The 24,533-nt window shown below is 36.9% G+C and overlaps 1 protein-coding gene across 7 annotated transcripts in view; it reads right to left on the bottom strand.

Moving 5' to 3' along the window:
* PDS5B (PDS5 cohesin associated factor B) overlaps positions 1–24,533 on the bottom strand; it is a 181,966-nt gene that overhangs the window by 44,420 nt on the left and 113,013 nt on the right. For all 7 annotated transcript variants that reach the window (XM_055426275.2, XM_055426276.2, XM_055426278.2 and 4 more), the window contains exons 18-21: positions 24,287–24,392; positions 22,729–22,889; positions 11,288–11,411; positions 8,198–8,356 (exon numbers count right to left, since the gene is read on the bottom strand). In XM_055426275.2, the coding sequence (XP_055282250.1) occupies positions 8,198–8,356; positions 11,288–11,411; positions 22,729–22,889; positions 24,287–24,392 (550 nt within the window). The remainder of the gene's footprint in view (positions 1–8,197; positions 8,357–11,287; positions 11,412–22,728; positions 22,890–24,286; positions 24,393–24,533) is intronic.

Here is a 24,533-nt window from a genome sequence, read left to right as displayed (position 1 = left end):
AGGAACAAGCAAAACTAAAAAAGTACATTGTTTTGAGATAAATATACAGTAAAATGGTGCTTTGTGGTTAGCTGGGGCAAGAAAATTTCTCTCAGCAATCTTGATTCCAGCTTGTGCTGGAAAGTTTGCTTAAAGCTCAGCATTCAGAAAACTAAGATCATAGCATCTGGTCCCATCACTTCACGGGAAATAGATGGGGAAACAGTGGAAACAGTGTTACACTATTTTTTGGGGCTCCAAAATCACTGCAGATGGTGACTGCAGCCATGAAATTAAAAGACGCTTACTCCTTGAAAGGAAAGTTATGACCAACCTAGATAGCATATTAAAAAGAAGAGACATTACTTTGTCAACAAAGGTCCGTCTAGTCAAGGCTATGGTTTTTCCAGTGGTCATGTATGGATGTGAGAGTTGGACTGTGAAGAAAGCTGATCGCAGAAGAATTGATGCTTTTGAACTGTGATGCTGGAGAAGACTCTTGAGAGTCCCTTGGACTGCAAGGAGATCTAACCAGTCCATTCTAAAGGAGATCAGTACTGGGTGTTCATTGGAAGAACCGATGCTGAAGCTGAAACTCCAGCACTTTGGCCACCTGATGCAAAGAAATGACCGTTAGAAAAAACCCTGATGCTGGGAAAGATTGAGGGCAGGGGGCAAGGGGACAATAAAGGATGAGATGGCTGGATGGCATCACCGACTCGATGGACATGCGTTTGAGTGAACTCTGGGAGTTGGTGATGGACAGGGAGGCCTACCGCGTTGCGATTCATGGGGTCGCAAAGAGTCAGAGACGACTGAGCAACTGAACTGACTGACTGACTGGGGCATGAAAAAAACAGGAAGAAAAGTTTGGAGAGTAACACCAACAGATGCTAACAGTTCATAGATATTGAAAAGAGCATAAATGAGATGTGAGCCTGGCACTAAAACTGCTTTTCTAATATATAAATTATGGCTGATTCTGAAAGTGAAAAAGGTTTAAAGGTTGAGCAATGTTTTGCATCACTGTCACAGAACTAGAAAGAAAAAAAAATGGAATTCTGAGTCCAATAAAGAGTAGAGTCTTTTACTCTGTGGATCACAATAAACTGTGGAAAATTCTGAAAGAGATGGGAATACCAGACCACCTGACCAACCTCATGAGAAACCTGCATGCAGGTCAGGAAGCAACAGTTAGAACTGGACATGGAACAACAGACTGGTTCCAAATCAGGAAAGGAGTCCGTCAAGGCTGTATATTGTCACCCTGCTTATTTAACTTATATGCAGAGTACATCATGAGAAATGATGGACTGGATGAAGCACAAGCTAGAAAGATTGCCGGGAGAAATATCAATAACCTCAGATATGCAGATGACACCACCCTTATGGCAGAAAAATGAAGAACAGTCTTGATCAAAGTGGAAGAGGAGAGTGAAAAAGCTGGCTTAACGCTCAACATTCAGAAAACTAAGATCATGGCATCTGGTCCCATCACTTCATGGGAAACAGATGGAAAAACAGTGGAAACAGTGGCTGACTGTATTCTTCTGGGCTCCAAAATCACTGCAGATGCTGATTGCAGCCATGAAATTAAAAGACGCTTACTCCTTGGAAGGAAAGTTATGACCAAACTAGATAGCATATTAAAAAGCAGACATTACTTTGTCAACAAAGGTCCATCTAGTCAAAGCTATGGTTTTTCCAGTGGTCATGTATGGATGTGAAAGTTGGATTATCAAGAAAGCTGAGTGCCGAAGAATTGATGCTTTTGAACTGCAGTGTTGGAGAAGACTCTTGAGAGTCCCTTGGACTGCAAGGAGGTCCAACCAGTCCATCCTAAAGAAGATCAGTCCTGGGTGTTCACTGGTAGGACTGATGTTGAAGCTGAAGCCCCAGTCCTTTGGCCACCTGATGTGAAGAGCTGACTCATTTGAAAAGACCCTGATGCTGGAAAGATTGAAGGCAGGAGGAGAAGGGAACGACAGAGGATGAGACGGTTGGAAGGCATCACTGACTCAATGGACATGGGTTTGGGTGGACTCCCAGAGTTGGTGATGGACAGGGAGGCCTGGCATGCTGCAGTTCATGGGGTCGCAAAGAGTCAAACACACCTGAGGGACTGAACTGACTGACTGACTTGTTAAACAACCTAGACTTTTGGGTGGATTCCAAATAAAAACACCCTAAACATAAAAGTGATCAGAAAAACAATCAGCCTGTCAAAAACTGAAGCACAACTTCCAATCACTGCATTCTTGATTGAATGAAAATTATTTCAGAGCAGCTTAACTGCCTCTCAAGCAAAAATAAATCTTCTTTGAAAGAATTATAAAATCATCGGAGCTTCAAATGATCTCTATAACTTTTCGTACACAAACTGTGCAGCTCAATCAACAATAACATGTGCAAGGTAAGACTGACCAACAATCAAATGAAAACCAGACAGAGAAAAAGAGCCACTGGAGATACAGATATTGAGACTAACTCACATAAATTTTAACATAATTAGAGGTGCTAAAAGATTAAATGGTAAGAAAAAGAATTCTGGCAGGGAACTAAAAATTTTATTTAAAAACTCTAAGGAAATTACAGGAAAAAATATATAAACAGTGCAATTAAGAATTCAATAATATGGGTTTAACATAAGACTCAACAAATCTGAAGAGGGGAGGAGTAAATTCAAAGATGGGTCAGAAGAAAGCAAAAATGAAGCATGAGCAGGCAGAAACAGGTATACCTTGGAGATACTGCAGGTATGGTTCCAAGCAACCACAATAAAGAAAGTATTGCAATAAAGCGAATTACACAAATGTCCTGGTTTTCCAGTGTACAAAAAGTTATGTTTACACGATAATTTGGTCTATTAAGCGCGCAATAGCATCATGTCACGTTATCGTGACTATCTTGGTCGTGAAGATCTTTTTTGTACAGTTCTTCTGTGTATTCTTGTCACCTCTTCTTAATATCTTCTGCTTCTGTTAGGTTCATACCATTTCTGTCCTTTATCGAGCCCATCTTTGCATGAAATGTTCCCTTGGAATCTCTAATTTTCTTGAAGAGATCTCTTGTTTTTCTCCTATTCTGTTGTTTTCCTCTATTTCTTTGCACTGATCACTGAGAAAGGCTTTCTTATCTCTCCTTGCTATTCTTTGGAACTCTGCATTCAGACGCTTATATCTTTCCTTTTCTCCTTTGCTTTTCGCTTCTCTTCTTTTCACAGCTATTTGTAAGGCCTCCTCAGACATCCATTTTGCTTTTTTGCATTAAGATAGTCATGATAACATGATCACCGACCTAGAGCCAGACATCTTGGAATGTGAAGTCAAGTGGGCCTTAGAAAGCATCACTACGAACAAAGCTAGTGGAGGTGATGGAATTCCAGTTGAGCTATTTCAAATCCCAAAAGATGATGCTGTGAAAGTGCTGCACTCAATACGCCAGCAAATTTGGAAAACTCAGCAGTGGCCACAGGACTGGAAAAGGTCAGTCTTCATTCCAATCCCAAAGAAAGGCAATGCCAAAGAATGCTCAAACTACCGCACAATTGCACTTATCTCACACGCTAGTAAAGTCATGCTCAAAATTCTCCAAGCCAGGCTTCAGCAATATGTGAACCGTGAACTCCCAGATGTTCAAGCAGGTTTTAGAAAAGGCAGAGGCACCAGAGATCAAATTGCCAACATCCGCTGGATCATGGAGAAAGCAAGAGAGTTTCAGAAAAACATCTATTTCTGCTTCATTGACTATGCCAAAGCCTTTGACTGTGTGGATCACAATAAGCTGTGGAACATTCTGAGAGAGATGGGAATCCCAGACCACCTGACCTGCCTCTTGAGAAACCTGTATGCAGGTCAGGAAGCAACAGTCAGAACTGTACATGGAACAACAGACTGGTTCCAAATAGGAAAAGGAGTACGTCAAGGCTGTATATTGTCACCCTGCTTATTTAACTTATATGCAGAGCACATCATGAGGAACACTGGGCTGGAAGAAGCACAAGCTGGAATCAAGATTGCTGGGAGAAATATCAATAACCTCAGATATGCAGATGACACTACCCTTATGGCAGAAAGTGAAGAGGAACTCAAAAGCCTCTTGATGAAAGTGAAAGAGGAGAGTGAAAAGGTTGGCTTGAAGCTCAACATTCAGAAAACAAAGATCATGGCATCTGGTCCCATCACTTCATGGGAAATAGATGGAAAAACAGTGGAAACAGTGTCAGACTTTATTTTTTTGGGCTCCAAAATCACTGCAGATGCTGATTGCAGCCATGAAATTAAAAGACGCTTACTCCTTGGAAGGAAAGTTAAAACCAACCTTGATAGTATATTAAAAAGCAGAGACATTACTTTGCCAACAAAGGTCCATCTAGTCAAGGCTATGGTTTTTCCCATGGTCATGTATGGATGTGAGAGTTGGACTGTGAAGAAAGCTGATCACCACAGAATTGATGCTTTTGAACTGTGGTGCTGGAGAAGACTCTTGAGAGTCCCTTGGACTGCAAGGAGATCTAACCAGTCCATTCTAAAGGAGATCAATCCTGGGTGTTCATTGGAAGGACTGATGCTAAAGCTGAAACTGCAATACTTTGGCCACCTCATGCGACGGAGTTGTCTCACTGGAAAAGACTGTGATGCTGGGAAAGGTTGGGGGCGGGAGGAGAAGGGGATGACAGAGAATGAGATGGCTGGATGGCATCACAGACTCTGTGGACATGAGTTTAAGTGACCTCCGGGAGTTGGTGATGGACAGGGAGGCCTGGCGTGCTGTGATTCATGGGGTCATGGAGAGTCCGACACGACTGAGCAACTGAACTGAACTGAGCATCATGTCTAGAAAAACAATGAAAAACCTTAATACAAAAATATAAACGAAAAAGCTATAATAACTATTAATAGTAATGACTATTCAGGTTTTTCGCCCATTTAAAAAAAACTGGGCTGTTTGTCCTGTTGTTGAGTTTTAAGTCTCTTATCAGATATATGATTTTTCAAATATTTTCTCCCATTCTGCAGGTTCATTTTTCACTTTTTTTTCAAATTAATAATTCTCTTTTTTAAAAAAGATATAATTGGCATATGACATATCAGTTCTAGAGGTACAATGATTCAATATTTACATATATTGTGAAATGATCACCAAAGTCTAGTTATCACCCATCACAACCCAGCTAAAATTTTTTTCCTATGATGAGACATTTTCAGACCTACTCTCAGCAGAAACTTTCAGATACATCAGGCACTATTAATAACGACAGTCACCATGCTGTACATTACATTCCTTGACTTATTTTATAACTGCAAGTCTGTACCTTTAGAATTCCTTTACCCAATTCACACATCCTTCATCCCTAGCCTCTGACAACTACCACTTGATCTCTGTATCTATGAGTTTGAGAGTTTTTGTTGCTGTTATTTGGGGTTTTTTATATTTGATACTGCATGTAAGGAACATCACACAGTATTCATCTTTGTCTATTTAACTTAGCATAATGCCCTCAAGGTTCATCCATGCTGTCACAAATGGCAGGATTTTTTCCTTTTTTTAATGACTGATCAATATTACATTGTATATATGAACCACTTTTTCTCTATCCATTCATCCATTAGATGGACACTTGTGTTGCTTCCATGTCTTGATTGCTATAAATAATGCTGCATTGAACATGGGGGTGCAGAGATCTTTTTGAATTAGTGTTCGCATTTCCTTCAGATAAATACTCTGAAGTATTCATTACTGGATTATGTGGTGCTTCTATTTATTTTCTTTCCCTATTTTTAATTTTTTGGAAGATTCTCCATACTGTTTTTCATGGTGGCTGTATTTATTTACATTCACACCAACAGTGCAAAAGGGTTCCTTCTCTTCACATCTTCACCAACACTTATTATCTGTCTATTTTATAATAGTCATTCTAAGAGTTTTTGTGGTTTTGATTTGCATTTCTCTGGTGATTACTGATGTTGAGCACTTTTCATACAATTACTGATGACTTGTTTGCATTCTTTGGAAAAATGTCGCCTCTGCCTATTTTTTAATCAAACTCTGTTTCTGCTATTGAGCTATACGTGTGATTTACACAATATGGACATATTAGATACACGATTTGCAAATATTTTCTCTCATTCTCTCAGTTTTTGTCTGAAAATGTGTTTATGTTGCGTTCCCTTTTTAAAGGATATTTTCTCCAGGTTTAGAATTCCAGATTGGTACTTTGCTTCCACTCAATAATTTGAAGATATTATTCCATTATCTTCCATTTTCTAATCTTTTCTCTTGAAGTCATGTGATAGTCTTGTGCCCTGGAATTTTCTGTCTTTTTGCAGGAATGCTTTTAATCCTTTCTATTTTGACTGGTTCTCGTTTTACTATGATGTATCTAGTGAGCTTTGTGTTATACTGATCCTGCTTGGGGTTTGCATCTCTTCTTGAATGTTTAGCTTTGATGTCTTTCATAAATTTTGAAAAATTTTCTGGCATTATCACTTCAAATACTATTTCTGTTTCATATTCTCTTTCCTATCCTACTGTAGTTCTAATCACATACTCTATAAATACACAAATTTTATTTTTACTGTAATCCAACTGTCTGACATACTTTTTGTATACACACAAAAATTGTCTCAATAGGCTTCACAAATACTGCATTTTCTACAAATTGAAGGCTCATGTCAAGTATCTGTCAGTGCTATTTTTTCCAACAGCATTTGCTCACTTCATATCTCCGTCACATTTTCATAATTCTTGCCGTATTCCAAATGATTTCACTATTATTACATTTGTTATGGTGATAAGTGACTAGAGATCTTTAATGGTACTATTGTAACTGTTCTGAGGGGCCATGAATCACACCCATTAACACAATGAACTTAATCAGTAAACGTGTGTTCTGACTGCTCTACAGACTGGCCTTTTCCCCATCTCTCCCTCTCTCCTCAGGCCACCCTATTCCCTAAGATACAACAACAAAGAAATTGGGAAAATTAGCAAACCTATCATGGATTGTACATGTTCAAGTGTAACAAAGCACTGCACATCTCTCAACTTCATACCAAAAGCTAGAAATGATAAAGCCTAGTGATGAAGGCATGTCAAAAGCTACGATTGGCTGAAAATTAAACCTCTTGGGCCAAGTTGTGAATGTGAAAGATAAGTTCTTGAAGGAAATTAAAAGTGCTACTCCAGTGAAAATGTGAATGACAAGAAAGCAAAACACACTTATTGCTGATATGGAGAAAGTTTAATGGACTGGAGGGGAGATCAAACCAGCCCAACATTCCCTTAAGCCAAAGCCTGATCCAGAGCAAGGCTGTTAAGGAGGCTCCAGAAGGAAAATCTGAGGCTGGCAGAGGTTGGTTCATAATACTTAAGAAGCCATCTCTATGACACAGAAGTACACGGTGGAGCAGCAAGTACTGATGCAGAAGTTGCAGCAAGTTATCCAGAACATCTAGCTTAGATCATTAATTAAGGTGACTATGCTAAACAGATTCTCAACAGAGAAAACAATCTTCTGTTGGAAGAAGAGGCATTCTAGAACATTCACAGCCAGAGAGAAGTCAATGCTTGCCTCAAAGCATCATAGAACAGGCCTACTTTTGTTAGGGGCTAACGCAACTGGTAACTTTAATCTGAAACCAACGCTCATTTACCATTCTGAAAATCCTAGTTTTACAGTATTCTTTTTTACACATACGTATATCTAAAAATACAAACACATGCATAAAACGCCACATGACTGTAGGGGTCAATTCTCCAAGACACCCGCCCTGCCCCAAATATTCACACAATGGAGACAGAAAATCACTATTTCCCCCCCCAGTATTTTCCCTTAGGAATCTTTTAATTCTCTATTGTATGTATGAAATGCAACAACTACTGTCATGACAACCATACTGCAAATTAACCTGTCAATCTTCACATTTTTAAAAAATAGATGTCATTACAAAACTTACATCCCTAAGAAGTTGAAATAGACAGAATTCGGTGATATCTTGTATTTACCAAGGAAAGCATTCCAGGTCATAGCCCTGTGCTCAACTAAAGAGATGTTTCAACGTTGTTTCATTTATAATGAAGATGAAAAAGACAGGAAAAGCTAAAAACAAATCAAACAAACTGAAGTGCTATTTACATCATTCTACTTCTCTCTTTGTTGCATAAAATTTTAGAAGATAGCATTATGAAGAATATATATCTAGAAAACATAAATTACCCGATCATTCATCAGAAGATCCTTCACAATGAAAGTAGCTACCAAAGATTTCAAAGGAGCAGCAAACTGATCTGGTGCAAGGAGAGCAATGTGACCAATAGTCACCAGTGGTGTGATGAGATGCTCCAGGTTGCTCGGATCTAGGCTCTTATGCAGAGGCTGACAGTGAGGAAAGGAAAATGATTAACTCCATAAACGTGCAAATAAACTGTTCACATGTCTCATCTACAAATGCTAAAAACCACACAAGTTCCAATACATGGTATAAGCAGTGGTTCAAGTTACATTTAACTTTTACTGACAACTTTTATTGACCATATTTAAGTATTTTCAGTTTTTCCCAAATTATATTTTAGAGGTAGGTAAAGAAACATTTCAATATGAAAAATCATATATCACATATTTTATGATTGCATATATAAATATGTCAGCAACTGCTGAAAGTTGCTCAGTCGTGTACAACTCTTTGTGACTGCATGGACTGTAGCCCAGGCTCCTTTGTCCATGGAATTTTCCAGGCAAGAGTACAGGAGTGGATTGCCATTTCCTTCTCCAGGGGATCTTCCTGACCCAGGGATCAAACCCAGGTCTCCCAAATTGCAGGCAGACACTTTACCATCTGAGCCACCAGGAAAGAGAAGCCACTAGTCAAAAGGGTCTGTGTGGCTAAAACACTGATTAGAATGCAATCAAAACACCCAAATGGATTTTTATCATGAGCAAGAAATAAGCTTTCATTATGGATAGTTACAAGTGTTTTTGTGGATTTTTATAGCATCAAATATTAAGTACCATAACTAATAAAACTATTTTATTATTCATATAGTAAAATAAAAATATTTTAATATTCATTTTGCTATAACAAAAGGAGACTGCTTATTTACTCACACAACTTGATACCTAAAATATATTGTTCAATTTTTAAAATAAGATAACCAGAAGAGTGGCTACAGCACACTATCATTGGCATAAGGAGAGGGGGAAGGGGACAAAAGATGTGTTTTCTCTATTTATATTACTCGTATAAGAATAAAATATCTCCTGAAAAGTACACTAGAAACTGGTAACACTGGCTGCCTCTGAGAAAAGAAACTGGGTGACTGGGGAAATAGGGTTGAGATAAAGGTGTAGGTATCCTCCTATACTGAACACCAAGCATTCTAGGCTTGAAAAAACAAAACAAAACTGTTCTTGTCCAACACATTGGGGCTATATGAAAAGCTTCATTTAGTCAAAAGTAATGACAGTATTTCTTGCTGTTCTCAATAACTTCCCACAATACCTCCACTGCACATCTAAGTGATAACCTGTTTACATTAGAAACAGATAACTGATAGTCTACTTTTTTCCAATTCATTTATTATATTGTATGACAATTTTCCACAATAAGATATTAAAATCATTTCTGAAAAACCAAAATCAATGATCAGTCTCTGGATTAACCAGAGAAGGCAATGGCACCCCACTCCAGTACTCTTGCCTGGAAAAAACCCATGGACGGAGGAGCCTGGTAGGCTGCAGTCCATTGGGTCGCTAAGAGTTGGACACAACTAAGTGACTTCACTTTCACTTTTCACTTTCATGCATTGGTGAAGGAAACGGTAACCCACTCCAGTGTTCTTGCCTGGAGAATCCCAGGGCCGGGGGAGCCTGGCGGGCTGCCATCTATGGGGTAGCACAGAGTTGGACATGACTGAAGTGACTTAGCAGCAGCAGCAGCAGCAGCAGCTCTAGATTAACAGTAATCTGATAAAGGTTAGATGTGTCTGTGAAACCTTTACTCAGAAAGTCAGCCAATCTTCTATGTTACAGGAGGATTACCAGGTAGGTTCTTGTAAAGATGAAGTTACAGATATTAAAAGTAACCAAAAAGTCAAGCTATTATCAGCATTTTCCTCCTCATCATCATTGAAGAGAACAAAAAGATTATTCAAGAAAAAAAAGCTTTCTAGAAATCAACGAGTCCACTGAAGTCACCCTCTTATTAAAAAATAAAAAACTACAGAATATACCTCCACCTCAATTTTTAAATTATATTATGACTATCTATAGTATTTAATAGATACAGAAAACATTTCTTACTCCTTTACTCCGCCTTTAAAATAAACCATGAAAATATGACAAAATTAGCATAAATACTTCTAAAATAGAGAGCAAGTCTGTGTATTTATGGTGGGTTAGTTTCAGCATACTTCCAAATTGTTTTGACTTCATTCAAGGCTCCTAGACTATAACTACAAGATTTTTATAAATTTTCTGTTTAGCTTCTATTTGCAGTTAGAAGGCTAAAGCTAGACCCTGATTATTATGGCTTACAGTGAAATTGCCATACTTAGAAAGGGTAGTGGTAATTCAAAGTACAGAAAAAATAAAATACATGCTGAAAAGACAGTAGGTATTTGGTCCTATCCCAATACACCCAATAAGACATTTGGCCTACACACAAAGGTCCTTGATATTTGTTCATATTTGGTCCTGCTCAAAACATCCCAAGAGACATTTGGACCACACCAAAAGGTCATTGATATTTGGTCCTGTCCAAAACCATCTGGCATGGACCTAAACTGCCATGGGTGTTTTGGACAGCACCAACTATCAAGGACCTTTGGGTGTGGACCACATGCCCTGCAAAGGAAAAGGCACATTTTAATCTAATATGAAATTAGGTCAGTCATTAAAGTACAAATGTATTTAACATTAATTATAAATTAGTATTCATGTATAAAACCCCACACACTTCAGTAGTATTTCATATATAGAAATCTAACTTCCAAAATCTGAAAACTGATAGAATAATCACCTATTACCTACTATGAGTAACTATTTTATATATAATTACTTGCTAATGAAAAAAGTTTCCTAATATAAAGTAACGTCAAAACTATTATACAACTGCTTGATTTCTGAATGAGCTAGCATTAAAAAGCTGAATCATCAGATATTTTCAAATTTTAACCAATCATTAATATTGATTATACTGATTCAAATTTGGAAAACTACAAAATGATACATCTCCAAACGTGAACATTCCATAAACTCATTCACATGTTTTTAACAATTACATGAAACAAAAAAATTTTTTCTTTTTACCTCAAATATCTGTGCAAACTGGGTTTCTTTACTAGAAAATATCGCATGGATACAATGAATAGCATATTTGGCTTGGCGGGGGGGTCCTTTTTTAGATTTGTGATGTAAAACAGGAAGCAAAGCTCTAAAAAAAAAAAAACACAGAAAAACAATAAACCAGAAAATTCATTATGACTTCCACTAGATGCTTTAATGCTTGTATTTTTAAAGTAATGTTTTGTAAGAACAAAAGAAACAAAAGTCACAGAATCTACTCACTTATTTTCAATCATCTATAATTTTGCTTTATAAACATCTATATTAAAATACAAATAATTTTTCCTTTTTATTTGTTATAAATACAAACAAGAATGGCAACCCATTTCTTCTTTTTAATGTCATTTCCATTAGCTTTTTCTATTTTATTATCATTGCTATCACTTTAGCTAAGCTTTTGTTACCTTACACGTAAGACCACCATAATGGGACTTAAATTGCTCCTTCTTTCTCAAGTATCTTCATCTTCCAGTTCATCTTTTAATCTGTCCCCAAACAATCTATTTGAGGGGAAATTTGATCATTTAACCAATACAAATTGAATACTTGCTATAATGCCAGGCACTATTTAAAGTCCCAAATTGGTGCCTTCATTCTACCAGCATGTTAGGGATAAGGCAAATGATAACACATTAAGTTAGCAAAACATCTGTTATGTTAAATTGTGGTAACTCCTATAAAGAGGTTGGGGGAAAGAAGAAAAAGAGGACAGCAATAGGGAACAGGCCTAAGTTTGTGACAGTGTTACAATTATACATATGGTGCCTACAGAAGATCACTCTAGTAAAGCAACACTTGACCACAGTTCTCAAAGAGGCAGTGAATGGGTCATCTACCTACCTGGAAGAACATTCATATGGTATCATATCACCTCATTATATAAAAACTTAAAGTCCTGAATAAGGCAGGATCTCTTAGTTCAACTATTATGCATTTATTTCAAAGTGGATGTAACTTCTGAATTCTTCTCCTTGCCCAACTCAGTGCTCCAATTTAAAAACCAATCAGAGATAAATAATTCATTGTAATAAGAGCAGTCGCAGAAAAGATAACAGTAATATATAATAAAAAGACAAGTGACCAATTGAAGGGAAATTTTGTATTTCTTGTTACAGAGAAATGGTAAATATACCTAAAGTATAAACACCTACAAACAGATAATTAAAATACCAATAGTATCACAGAAAAAAGGATTGGACATAACAGTACAAAGCTCTTTAAAACCACCAAAAGTTCTTCAGGACCACCAAACCAGTTTTACAACAAACGTTAAAGGGACCTATATAGGCAAGAAATACAAGAGAAGAAAAAAGATCTACAAAACCAACCCCAAACAACTAAGAAAATGGCAATAAGAACATATGTATCAATAATTACTTTAAATGTAAATAGATTAAACGCTCCAACCAAGAGAAACAGACTGGCTGAATGGATACAAAAACAAGACCCATATATATGCTATCTACAAGAAACCCACTTTAGACATCAAGACATATACGAACTGAAAGTGAGAGGACAGAAAAATATATTCTATGCAAACGGGAAGCAAAAGAAAGCTGGAGTAGCAATCCTCATATCAGACAAAATAGACCTTAAAATAAATAATTTTACAAGAGATAAGGAAGGACACTACATAATGATCAAGGGATCAATCCAAGAGGAAGACATAGCAATTGTGAATATCTATGCACCCAACATAGAAGCACCTCAGTACAAGACAAACACTAACAGACATAAAAGGACAAATTGACAGTAACACAACAGTATTAGGAGATTTTAACACCCCACTCACACCAATGGACAGGTCATCAAGACAGAAAATTAATAAGGAAACACAAGTTTTAAATGATACATTAGATGAGACAGATCTCATTGATATCTTCATGACATTTCATTCTAATGCAGAAGAATAAACCTTCTTCTCAAATGCACATGGAACAACATTCTCCAGGACAGACCACATCATGAGTCACAAATCGAAACTCAGTTAAATTTAAGAAAACTGAAATTGTATCAAGCATCTCCGAACACAACACTATGCGACTAGGTATCAATTACAAGGGAAAAAACTGTAAGAAACATAAACACATGGAGATTAAACAAAACGTTTCTAAATAACCAACAGGTTATTGAAGAAATCAAAAGGGAAATGAAGAAATTACTAGAAATAAATGACAATGAAAACACAACAATACAAAACCTATGGGATGCAGCAAAAGCAATTCTAAGAGGGAAGTTTATAGCAATATAATTCTACCTCAAGAAACAAGAAAAGCATCCAATACACTACCTAACTTTACATCTAAAACAACTGGAAAGAAAACAACAACCACAAAAAAAAAAAAAATTAGTAGAAGGAAAGAAATCATAAAGATCAGAGCAGAAATAAATGAAAAAGAAATGAAAGAAAGAATAGTACAAATTAATAACACTAAAAGTTGGTTTTTGTGAAGATAAAAGTGACAAACCTTACGCCAGACTCAAGAAAAAAGAGAAGAATCAAATCAACAAAATTAGAAGTGAAAAACGAGAGATTACAAGAGACAATGCAGAAATACAAAGGATGATAAGAGACTATTATGAACAACTATATGGAAATGGCACCCCACTCCATTACTCTTGCCTGGAAAATCCCGTGGATGGAGGAGCCTGGTAGGCTGCAGTCCATGGGGTCACTAAGAGTTGGACACGACTGAGCGACTTCACTTTCACTTTTCACTTTCATGCATTGGAGAAGGAAATGGCAACCCACTCCAGTGTTCTTGCCTGGAGAATCCCAGGGACGGGGGAGCCTAGTGGGCTGCCATCTATGGGGTCACACAGAGTTGGACACGACTGAGGCGACTTAGCAGCAGCAGCAGCATGGCAATAAAATAGATAAACTGAAAAAAATAGATTCTTAGAAAAGATCAATCTTCCAAGACTGAACCAGGAAGAAATAAAAATTATGAACAACCCAATCACAAGCACTGAAATTGAAGCTGTGACAAAAATCTCCCCAAAATCAAAAGCCCAGAACCAGATGGCTTCACAGGAGAATTCTATCAAACATGTAGACAAGAGCTAATACCTTGCCTTCTAAACCTCTTTCAAAAAATTTAGAGGAAGGTACACTTTCAAACTCATTCTCCGAGGCCACCATCACGCTGATACCAAAACCAGTCAAAGACAACACACATAAAAAAATCTATAGGTCAGTATCACTGATGAACTTACATGCAAAAATCCTCAACAAAATTTTAGCAAACAGAATTCAGCAACACATCAAAACGCTCATACACCATGATCAAGTTGGTTTTATGCCAGGAATGAAAGGGTTCTTCAATACATGCAAATCAATCAATGTGATACACCATATTAACAAATTAAAAGATAAAAACCATATGATAATCTCAATAGATGCAGAAAAAGCCTCTGACAAAATTCAGCACCCATTTATAATTAAAACTCTTCCAAAAATGGGCATAGAAGGAACCTACCTCAACATAGTAAAGGCCATATATGATAAGCATACAGCAAATATTATTCTCAATGGTGAAAAACTGAAAGCATTCCCCCTAAGATCGGGAACAAGACAAGGGTGTCCACTTCCACTACTATTACTCAACATAGTTCTGGAAGTCCTAGCTACAGCAATCAGAGAATAAAAAGAAAAGGAATCCACATTGGAAAAGAAGTAAAGCTCACAGTGTTTGCAGATGCAATACCGTACAAAGAAAACCCTAAAGATAATATCAGAAAATTACTAGAGCTAATCAGTGAATTTAGCAAAGTTGCAGAATACAAAATTAATACACAGAAATCACTTGCATTTCTATATACTAACAATGAAAAATCAGAAAGAGAATTTAAGGAATCAATCCCATTCACCATTGCAACACAAAGAATTAAATATCTAGGAATAAACTACCTAAGGGGACAGAAAATTACAAGACACTAGTGAAAGAAATCAGAGACGACATAAACAGATCGAGAGATATTCCATGCTTCTGAGTAGGAAGAATCAATATTGTGAAAATGACTGTACTACCAAATGCAATCTACAGATTCAATGTGATCCCTATTAAATTACCAATGGCAGTTTTCACAGAACTGGAACAAAAAAGTTCGCAATTCATATGGAAACACAAAAGACCCGAATAGCCAAAGCAGTCTTGAGAAAGAAGAAGCAGGAGGAATCAACTTTCCTGACTTCAGATTATACTACAAAGCTACCGTCATCAACACAGTATGGTACTGGCACAAGAACAGAAATATCAACCAATGGAACAAGACAGAAAGCCCAGAAATAAACCCATGCACCTATGGATATCTTATTTTTTACAAAGGAGGCAAGAATATACAATGGGGCAAAGACAGTCCCTTCAATAAATGATGCTGGGAAAACTGGACAGCTACAGGTAAAAGAATGAAATTAGAACATTTCCTAACACCATACACAAAGATAAACTCAAAATGGATTAAAGATCTAAACGTAAGACCAGAAACTATAAAACTCTTAGAGGGAAAACATAGGCAGAACACTTGATGACATAAAACAAAGCAAGATCCTCTATGACCCACCTCCTAGAGTAAGAAATAAAAACAAAAGTAAACAAGTGGGACCTGATTAAACTTAAAAGCTTTTGCATAGCAAAGGAAACTGTAAGCAAGGTGAAAAGACAACCCTCTGAATGGGAGAAAACAAGAGCAAATGAAACAACTGACAAAGGATTAATTTCCAAAATATACAAGCAGCTCATACAACTCTATGTCAGAAAAACAAACAACCCAATCAAAAAGTGGGAAAAAGACCTAAACAGACATTTCTCCAAAGAAGACATACAGATGGCTAATAAACACATGAAAAGATGCTCAACATCACTCATTATCAGAGAAATGCAAATCAAAACCACAATGATACATCACCTCACACCGATCAGAATGGCCATCATCAAAAAGTCTACAAACAATAAATGCTCGAGAGGGTGTGGAGAAAAGGGAACACTCTTGCACTGTTGGTGGGAATGTAAATTGATGCAGTCACTGTGGAAGATGGTATGGAGACTGCTTAAAAAACTAGAAATAAAACCATCATATTACCCAGCAATCCCACTTCTAGGCATATTAGCCTGAGGAAACGAAAACTGAAAAGACACACATATCCCATTGTTTAGTGCAGCACTATTTACAATAGCTAGAACATGGAAGCAACCTAGATGCCCATCAACAGATGAACGGATAAAGAAGTTGTAGTACATACACACAATGGAATATTCCTCAGCCATAAAAAGAAACGCATTTGAGTCAGTTCCGATGAGGTGGATGAACCTAAAGTCTATTAAACAGAGTGAAGTGAGCCAGAAAGAGAAAGATAAATATTGTATTCTAACACATATGTACGGAATCTAGAAAAATGGTTCTGAAGAATTTATTTACAGAGCAGCAATGGAGAAACAGACATAGAGAAGAGACTTATGGACATGGGGAGAGGGGAGGAGAGGGTGAGTTGTATGGGAAGAGTAACATGGAAACTTACGTTACCACATGTAAAATAGAGAGCCAACAGGAATTTGCTGTATGGCTCAGGAAACTCAAGCAGAGACTCTGTATGAACCTAGAGGGGTGGGATGGGGAGGGAGACAGGAGGAAGGTTCAAAAGGGAGATGATATATGTATACCTATGGCTGATTCATGTTAAGGTTTGACAGAAAACAACAAAATTCTGTAAAGCAATTATCCTTCAATGATAAAATTAAAAAGAAAAAAAAGTACTGGTTACTAATACTTTTACTAATTCATTATATATATATAATCATCATAGATTAAAAAGTTTTTAAATAAAATCTTAGATTATTAAATAAAGAATCTCTGGCTCATCCAGAATATATGTAAAATCAAGTAAGTAGTCTACATTATTTTTTCTTTTTAAAACTGCTTGCCAGTTACTTATTCAGTGATTTAAGTTTTCCTGACTAATTTTTTTGTTAAATATTATACTCCTCACTACTATAGGGATAGTACAGGGTTGTAAATTTCTCATACACTTGATTTTTAAATCTTCTGATTTTTTTACTCCTATAATATTTTCTAAATGATTATTAGTGGGATATAAAGAGAGCCTTGGATTTCTAGATACTCATTATGGCCGTCTTGTTTTTAGTAGTTCTGCAGTTGATTCTCTTGGATTTTTCTCTTAGAAATATGGTAACTTTGCTTCCTCTTTTCCAACAACTGCACCTTTTAATTTTATTTTCTTATGTAATTATATTGGCTAATGCTTTCAAAACAATGTTAAATCATGGCAGAGTTAGTGTATTTCCTCATCCTGCTCCTGATTTTACTGGGAATACTTGTTTTTACCATATGGTGGTAGATACTGGTTTGAGATATTTGGAGAAGGAAACGGCAACGCACTCCAGTACTCTTGCCTAGAATATTCCATGGACAGAGGAGCCTGGTAGGCTACAGTCCATGGGGTCCCAAAGAGTCAGATAAGACTGAGTGACTTCACTTTCACTGGTTTGAGAAATATGAAGGCATTAAAATCCTGTTTTATTTACTTAACTGTAAGTAAACTGATTTTCCTTTTTATTGGAAGCCCTTTCAGCATCTGTCAAAAAGATCTATTGTGTGGCCTCTCCCTTCTACTCATTTATATAATGAATTATAACATGAACATCAGGTTTTCTTCTAATAGTAACCCTTTTTGTATTCCTGGAATTAACCAACATTTGGAGATAGTGTACTCTTGCTTCACTAGAGTAAATTCTCTTTTTGCATTCAATTTTCATCAATATCAATAAAATTTGTCTCAGTTTTCTTTTGGAGGGATATCTTTTATCAGGTTTTAGCATTCCTACTAGTTACCCTGGCTTTATATCTAAATGCTTTCCTTTCCCCCTTGTGCCTGCAACAATTAAAAAGATTTAGAATTCCTGCGTGGTTTATATATATATATATATTTGAAATATCCCCTTTAACATAACTTTTACTGGCCCTTATTATTATTAGAGGGTAATTTTCTGAAATTCTTTTATAATTATAGCCTATTAGGCTTTTTTCGCCTCTCTTCTTTTCACAGCTATTTGTAAGGCCTCCTCAGACAGCCATTTCGCTCTTTTGCATTTCTTTTCCATGGGGATGGTCTTGGTCCCTGTCTCCTGTACAATGTCACGAACCTCCGTCCAGAGTTCATCAGGCACTCTATCAATCAGATCTAGTCCCTTAAATCTATTTCTCACTTCCACTGTATAATCATAAGGGATTTGATTGAGGTCATATCTGAATGGTCTAGTGGTTTTCCCTACTTTCTTCAATTTAAGTCTGAACTTCGCAATAAGGAGTTCATGATCTGAGCCACAGTCAGCTCCTGGTCTTGTTTTCGCTAACTGTATACAGCTTCTCCATCTTTGGTTGCAAAGAATATAATCAATCTGATTTCGGTGTTGACCATCTGGTGATGTCCATGTGTAGAGTCTTCTCTTGTGTTGTTGGAAGAGGGTGTTTGCTATGACCAGTGCATTCTCTTGACAAAACTCTATTAGCCTTTGCCCTGCTTCATTCCGTGCTCCAAGGCCAAATTTGCCAGTTACTCCAGGTGTTTCTTGACTTCCTACTTTTGCATTCCAGTCCCCTATCATGAAAAGGACATCTTTTTTGGGTGTTAGTTCTAAAAGGTCTTGTAGGTCTTCATAGAACCGTTCAACTTCGGCTTCTTCAGCATTACTGGTTGGGGCATAGGCCTGGATTACTGTAATACTGAATGGTTTGCCTTGGAAACGAACAGAAATCATCCTGTCATTTTTAAGATTGCATCCAAGTACTGCATTTCGGACTCTTTTGTTGACCATGATGGCTACTCCATTTCTTCTAAGGGATTCCTGCCCACAGCAGTAGACATAATGGTCATCCGAGTTAAATTCACCCATTCCAGTCATTTTAATTCACTGATTCCTAGAATGTCGACGTTCACTCTTGCCATCTCCTGTTTGACCACTTCCAATTTGCCTTGATTCATGGACCTAACATTCCAGGTTCCTATGCAATATTGCTCTTTACAGCACCGGACCTTGCTTCTATCACTGGTCACCTCCACAACTGGGTATTGGTTTTGCTTTTGCTCCATCCCTTTATTCTTTCTATAGTTATTTCTCCACTGAGCTCCAGTAGCATACTGGGCACCTACCGACCTGGGGAATTCCTCATTCAGTATCCTATCATTTTTCCCTTTGTTACTGTTCATGGGGTTCTCAAGGTGAAAAGAAGAGAGGCGAAATTCCTCATTCAGTATCCTATCATTTTTCCCTTTGTTACTGTTCATGGGGTTCTCAAAGTGAAAAGAAGAGAGGCGAAAAGCAAAGGAGAAAAGGAAAGATATAAGCATCTGAATGCAGAGTTCCAAAGAATAGCAAGGAGAGGAAAGACTTCCTCAGTGATCAATGCAAAGAAATAGAGGAAAACAACAGAATAGGAAAAACAAGAGACCTCTTCAAGAAAATTAGAGATTCCAAGGGAACATTTCATGCAAAGATGGGCTCGATAAAGGACAGAAATGGTATGGACCTAACAGAAGCAGAAGATATTAAGAAGAGGTGGCAGGAATACACAGAAGAACTGTACAAAAAAGATCTTCACGACCAAGATAGTCACGATAACGTGATCACTCACCTAGAGCCAGACATCTTGGAATGTGAAGTCAAGTGGGCCTTAGAAAGCATCACTACTAACAAAGCTAGTGGAGGTGATGGAATTCCAGTTGAGCTATTTCAAGTCTTGAAAGATGATGCTGTGAAAGTGTTGCACTCAATACGCCAGCAGATTTGGAAAACTCAGCAGTGGCCACAGGACTGGAAGAGGTCAGTCTTCATTCCAATCCCAAAGAAAGGCAATGCCAAAGAATGCTCAAACTACCGCACAATTGCACTCATCTCACACGCTAGTAAAGTCATGCTCAAAATTCTCCAAGCCAGGCTTCAGCAGTATGTAAACCGTGAACTCCCAGATGTTCAAGCAGGTTTTAGAAAAGGCAGAGGCACCAGAGATCAAATTGCCAACATCCGCTGGATCATGGAGAAAGCAAGAGAGTTTCAGAAAAACATCTATTTCTGCTTCATTGACTATGCCAAAGCCTTTGACTGTGTCGATCACAATAAACTGTGGAACATTCTGAAAGAGATGGGAATCCCAGACCACCTGACCTGCCTCTTGAGAAACCTGTATGCAGGTCAGGAAGCAACTGTTAGAACTGGACATGGAACAACAGACTGGTTCCAAATAGGAAAAGGTGTACGTCAAGGTTGTATATTGTCACCTTGCTTATTTAACTTATATGCAGAGTACATCATGAGGAACGCTGGGCTGGAAGAAGCACAAGCTGGAATCAAGATTGCTGGGAGAAATATCAATAACCTCAGATATGCAGATGACACCACCCTTATGGCAGAAAGTGAAGAGGAACTCAAAAGCCTCTTGATGAAAGTGAAAGAGGAGAGTGAAAAGGTTGGCTTGAAGCTCAACATTCAGAAAACAAAGATCATGGCATCTGGTCCCATCACTTCATGGGAAATAGATGGAAAAACAGTGGAAACAGTGTCAGACTTTGTTTTTTTGGGCTCCAGAATCACTGCAGATGCTGATTGCAGCCATGAAATTAAAAGACGCTTGCTCCTTGGAAGGAAAGTTATGACCAACCTTGATAGTATATTAAAAATCAGAGACATTACTTTGCAACCAAGGTCTGTCTAGTCAAGGCAATGGTTTTTCCTGTTGTCATGTATGGATGTGAGAGTTGGACTGTGAAGAAAGCTGATCGCCGAAGAATCGATGCTTTTGAACTGTGGTGTTGGAGAAGACTCTTGAGAGTCCCTTATACTGCAAGGAGATCCAACCAGTCCATTCTAAAGGAGATCAATCCTGGATGTTCATTGGAGGGACTGATGCTAAAGCTGAAACTCCAATACTTTGGCCACCTCATGAGACGAGTTGACTCACTGGAAAAGACTCTGATGCTGGGAAAGGTTGGGGGCGGGAGGAGAAGGGGACGACGGAGAATGAGATGGCTGGATGGCATCACCGACTCTGTGGACATGAGTTTGAGTGTACTCCGGGAGTTGGTGATGGACAGGGAGGCCTGGCGTGCTGTGATTCATGGGGTCGCGGAGAGTCGGACACGACTGAGCGACTGAACTGACTGACTGACTGACTGACACTTTACTGAATTGTTATAAAGTTTAAATGAGATAATAAAATAACTGGGCATTTAGTATAGTACATGTATACAGTTGCACATAGTTTATACGTTTAGTGTGTGTGTATACATGTATCTCCAAACTCTGATCTCTGATCTGGACCAGAAAGTCACGGCTTCATTACAAGGAAAATTCATGTTGTCCAGGCTCCCTTAAAAATTAAGAAGCCAGTTCTAAAAAATAAAGTTTCTTGCCCTTGCCAAAAGTATATTGTTACAATATTCTGGTATGTTTCAATTATCATTTAAATAATGTTCTTTTCCTATATAGCAATAGTTTCTAGAGCTGATTAAGCTCATGTGACTAGAAAGGGATAACAAAACCTATACCTGAGCCTCTAAAATGCTAGCTTTGTCCAAGTCTCTCTCTGGAGAAAAGAGCCACAGTGAACTTCAACATGAATAAACACAGTACCCCAACCACTCCTAACTAGCCCAGAAGCAATGAGCTAGAGATGAAACTAGTCACCAGTGACTATGGCAATATCAGGACCAACTATCAGCTACGCTCTCCAGGAACAGGATGGAGAGGTGAACACACAGAAGCAAGCAGGGACTCATAAGGAATGAAGATGTATTCTTTCTGAGCTATTATAGAATCCTGAACCATAATCAACCACTATTAGAGATCTCCAGGATAACATCATAATATCCAACTTTTGGAAATACTTGAACACACAAACACACAGAGAAAATATTCTGCTGTTAGGATGATTATTCCATGCTTCTCTGCTTCCCTGTGTCAAGTAAAACAATACTTCTTAAAATTTTCAATTCAGTACTCATAATAACAGAAGAAAGTAGAGTGCTATGGACAATCCTGCTGAAATTCCTTTGCAGTTTCTCACTGGACCTTAAATTCACATTAATTGTTTATCCTATGCCATAATACGCCAAGGAACTCTTTTGCTATAAAACTGTTTTCATTAAAATCTTCAAGCAAAATTGATGCTTCAAAAGGAAATGCCATGGTCCATATTACATTTTCATGAATCTTCTAAAATACCAATCAGTGCCTTCTCCCAGGAAATAAAGACTCTCAATAATTTAGACTTAAGATAAAACCCAGACTTTATTTCCTCAAAACTTAAAACTGACTCCAATTATTATGTAAATCAAGAAACAGCAAGATATTTTTCATTTTCTAGAATATTTATCAGAAAAAAACTCAACTCACGATCTGATGTGTGGGAAATCTTCTTCAATTTTGCCTCCTGTGTTTTTGAAAATTTGGAGTGCAGCTTCCGCTACTTTTTCATCATCCATTTTCAGACAAGCCAGGAGAGACTCAAATGTTTCAGCAGAATGAAATGAGATAGGATGTGTAAATGAGAGTACCTAAAAAATGATCATAAAAATGATCTATAAATGCTTTTCATCTTTATAAATCCAAAATGTTACACACTAGAAATGCTACTAATCAAAGTAAAAAAACACAAATAAATTATGCTAAAAATAAATGAGAGCACTATAAGTAAAATTTAAGATTTACTCAAATATATAACAGAAACATTCTTGTGCAGGAAGACTGTACAATCTAAAGAAACAATTATCTTCAAAATTAAACAACACACTAACATAATCCTCAAAATAATCTAGATTTGGTTAATGTTTGGTGAGGAGGGGTGGAAGAAACTCAAGGTAGGAGAAAAGGAAAATGAGAAGATAATTTAACAAAATACCTCTATTATTCTAAATAAAGGTCATTAGAAAAACATTTTTGGAAAAAAGGAATCTAGGGAAGAGGGTAAAACATCAAACAATAAAATTGTAAGGTTACAATAATCAACCAACACAGGACTAAAGAAAAAATAAAGCAATAAACATACCTTACCACATCTAAGAATTTAAGGCAGAGTATAATAGATTATAAAGACAACAGAAAATGACTGAAAATGGATGAAATTTTTAATAAACAGACCTAGTAAAACTGGGTATAGCGATCTGAAGGAAATCAAATTAGACCCTCCATTACAATCACTCTTTCAAAATAAATGCCTGCTAGAACATTAAGTACATGGTTTAATTTAATCCCTGTGACATAAGTATTATTTCTACCTCCACTACACATGAAGAAGCAAAAGCAATTAACTTAGAGCAAATATCTAATAAATGACAGGAAAAAAAAAACTCAGACCTGCTTTATGACACTCTTAAAAACAATATCTTAAAAAACATTGAGAAATGCTTATAATTTATTATGGGAAAAGTCAAGATATAAAATTGTATATTCAGTCTCATTTCAACTGTACCAAAGAGTATATTTTTCTTTAGATTAAAAGGAAACAAAAGAAATATTTATGAATGATAGGCTTCTCAATGTTTTCTTCTTTATGATTTTATGTGCTCTAAGTTATCAGCAATTAATTGATATTTTTAAAATAAGTAAAAGGCAACGGTATATTTTAGCTAACAAAATAACATATAAAATGGACTTTAAAATTTTGGTGCTTTCTGTGGTAGGGTTAGCAAGTTCTTTGCACACTAATGAAAATCCTTAATATAATTAACACTAGACTATATTATATAATTTAAACATAAAAATATTAATATTTAGCTTACATGTTAGAATAAATACACAATTTCAAAATTACCTAAAAGTAATTAAGAAAATTTTACTTTAGATTCTATTAACCTAGAAAAGCAAATCTAAAGACTAAAATGTACAAACTATATAAGTAACAGTTATCTCCTTAAGCACTTAAGTGCCTAAATTTCAATGTAAGCATATTTACCTTAAGCAGTTCAAGACCTGCCCTGATGGCTTGATCAGTTGGAACACCCTCATCTTCATCATCTGCTGTTCCATCTATTGATTTGTTCACTTGCTTTATAAGAGCACTAAAGTATGATAAAAAAATTTTTTTTTCCATTTTTCCAACTTTTTATTAGCAATGTTTAAGAAAAATAAGGCTGAGCATTTTCTGTGCAGACCACAACTAAACCACACACAAATCTGATGCAGCTGTTTCCCAACCATTA

This window comes from Moschus berezovskii, chromosome 13 (assembly GCF_049115385.1).
Source record: "Moschus berezovskii isolate FMDL1 chromosome 13, NW_MosBer_1.0, whole genome shotgun sequence".
In the NCBI taxonomy this organism is placed as follows: domain Eukaryota; kingdom Metazoa; phylum Chordata; class Mammalia; order Artiodactyla; family Moschidae; genus Moschus; species Moschus berezovskii.
This window is presented reverse-complemented; position numbering and strand designations above follow the sequence as displayed.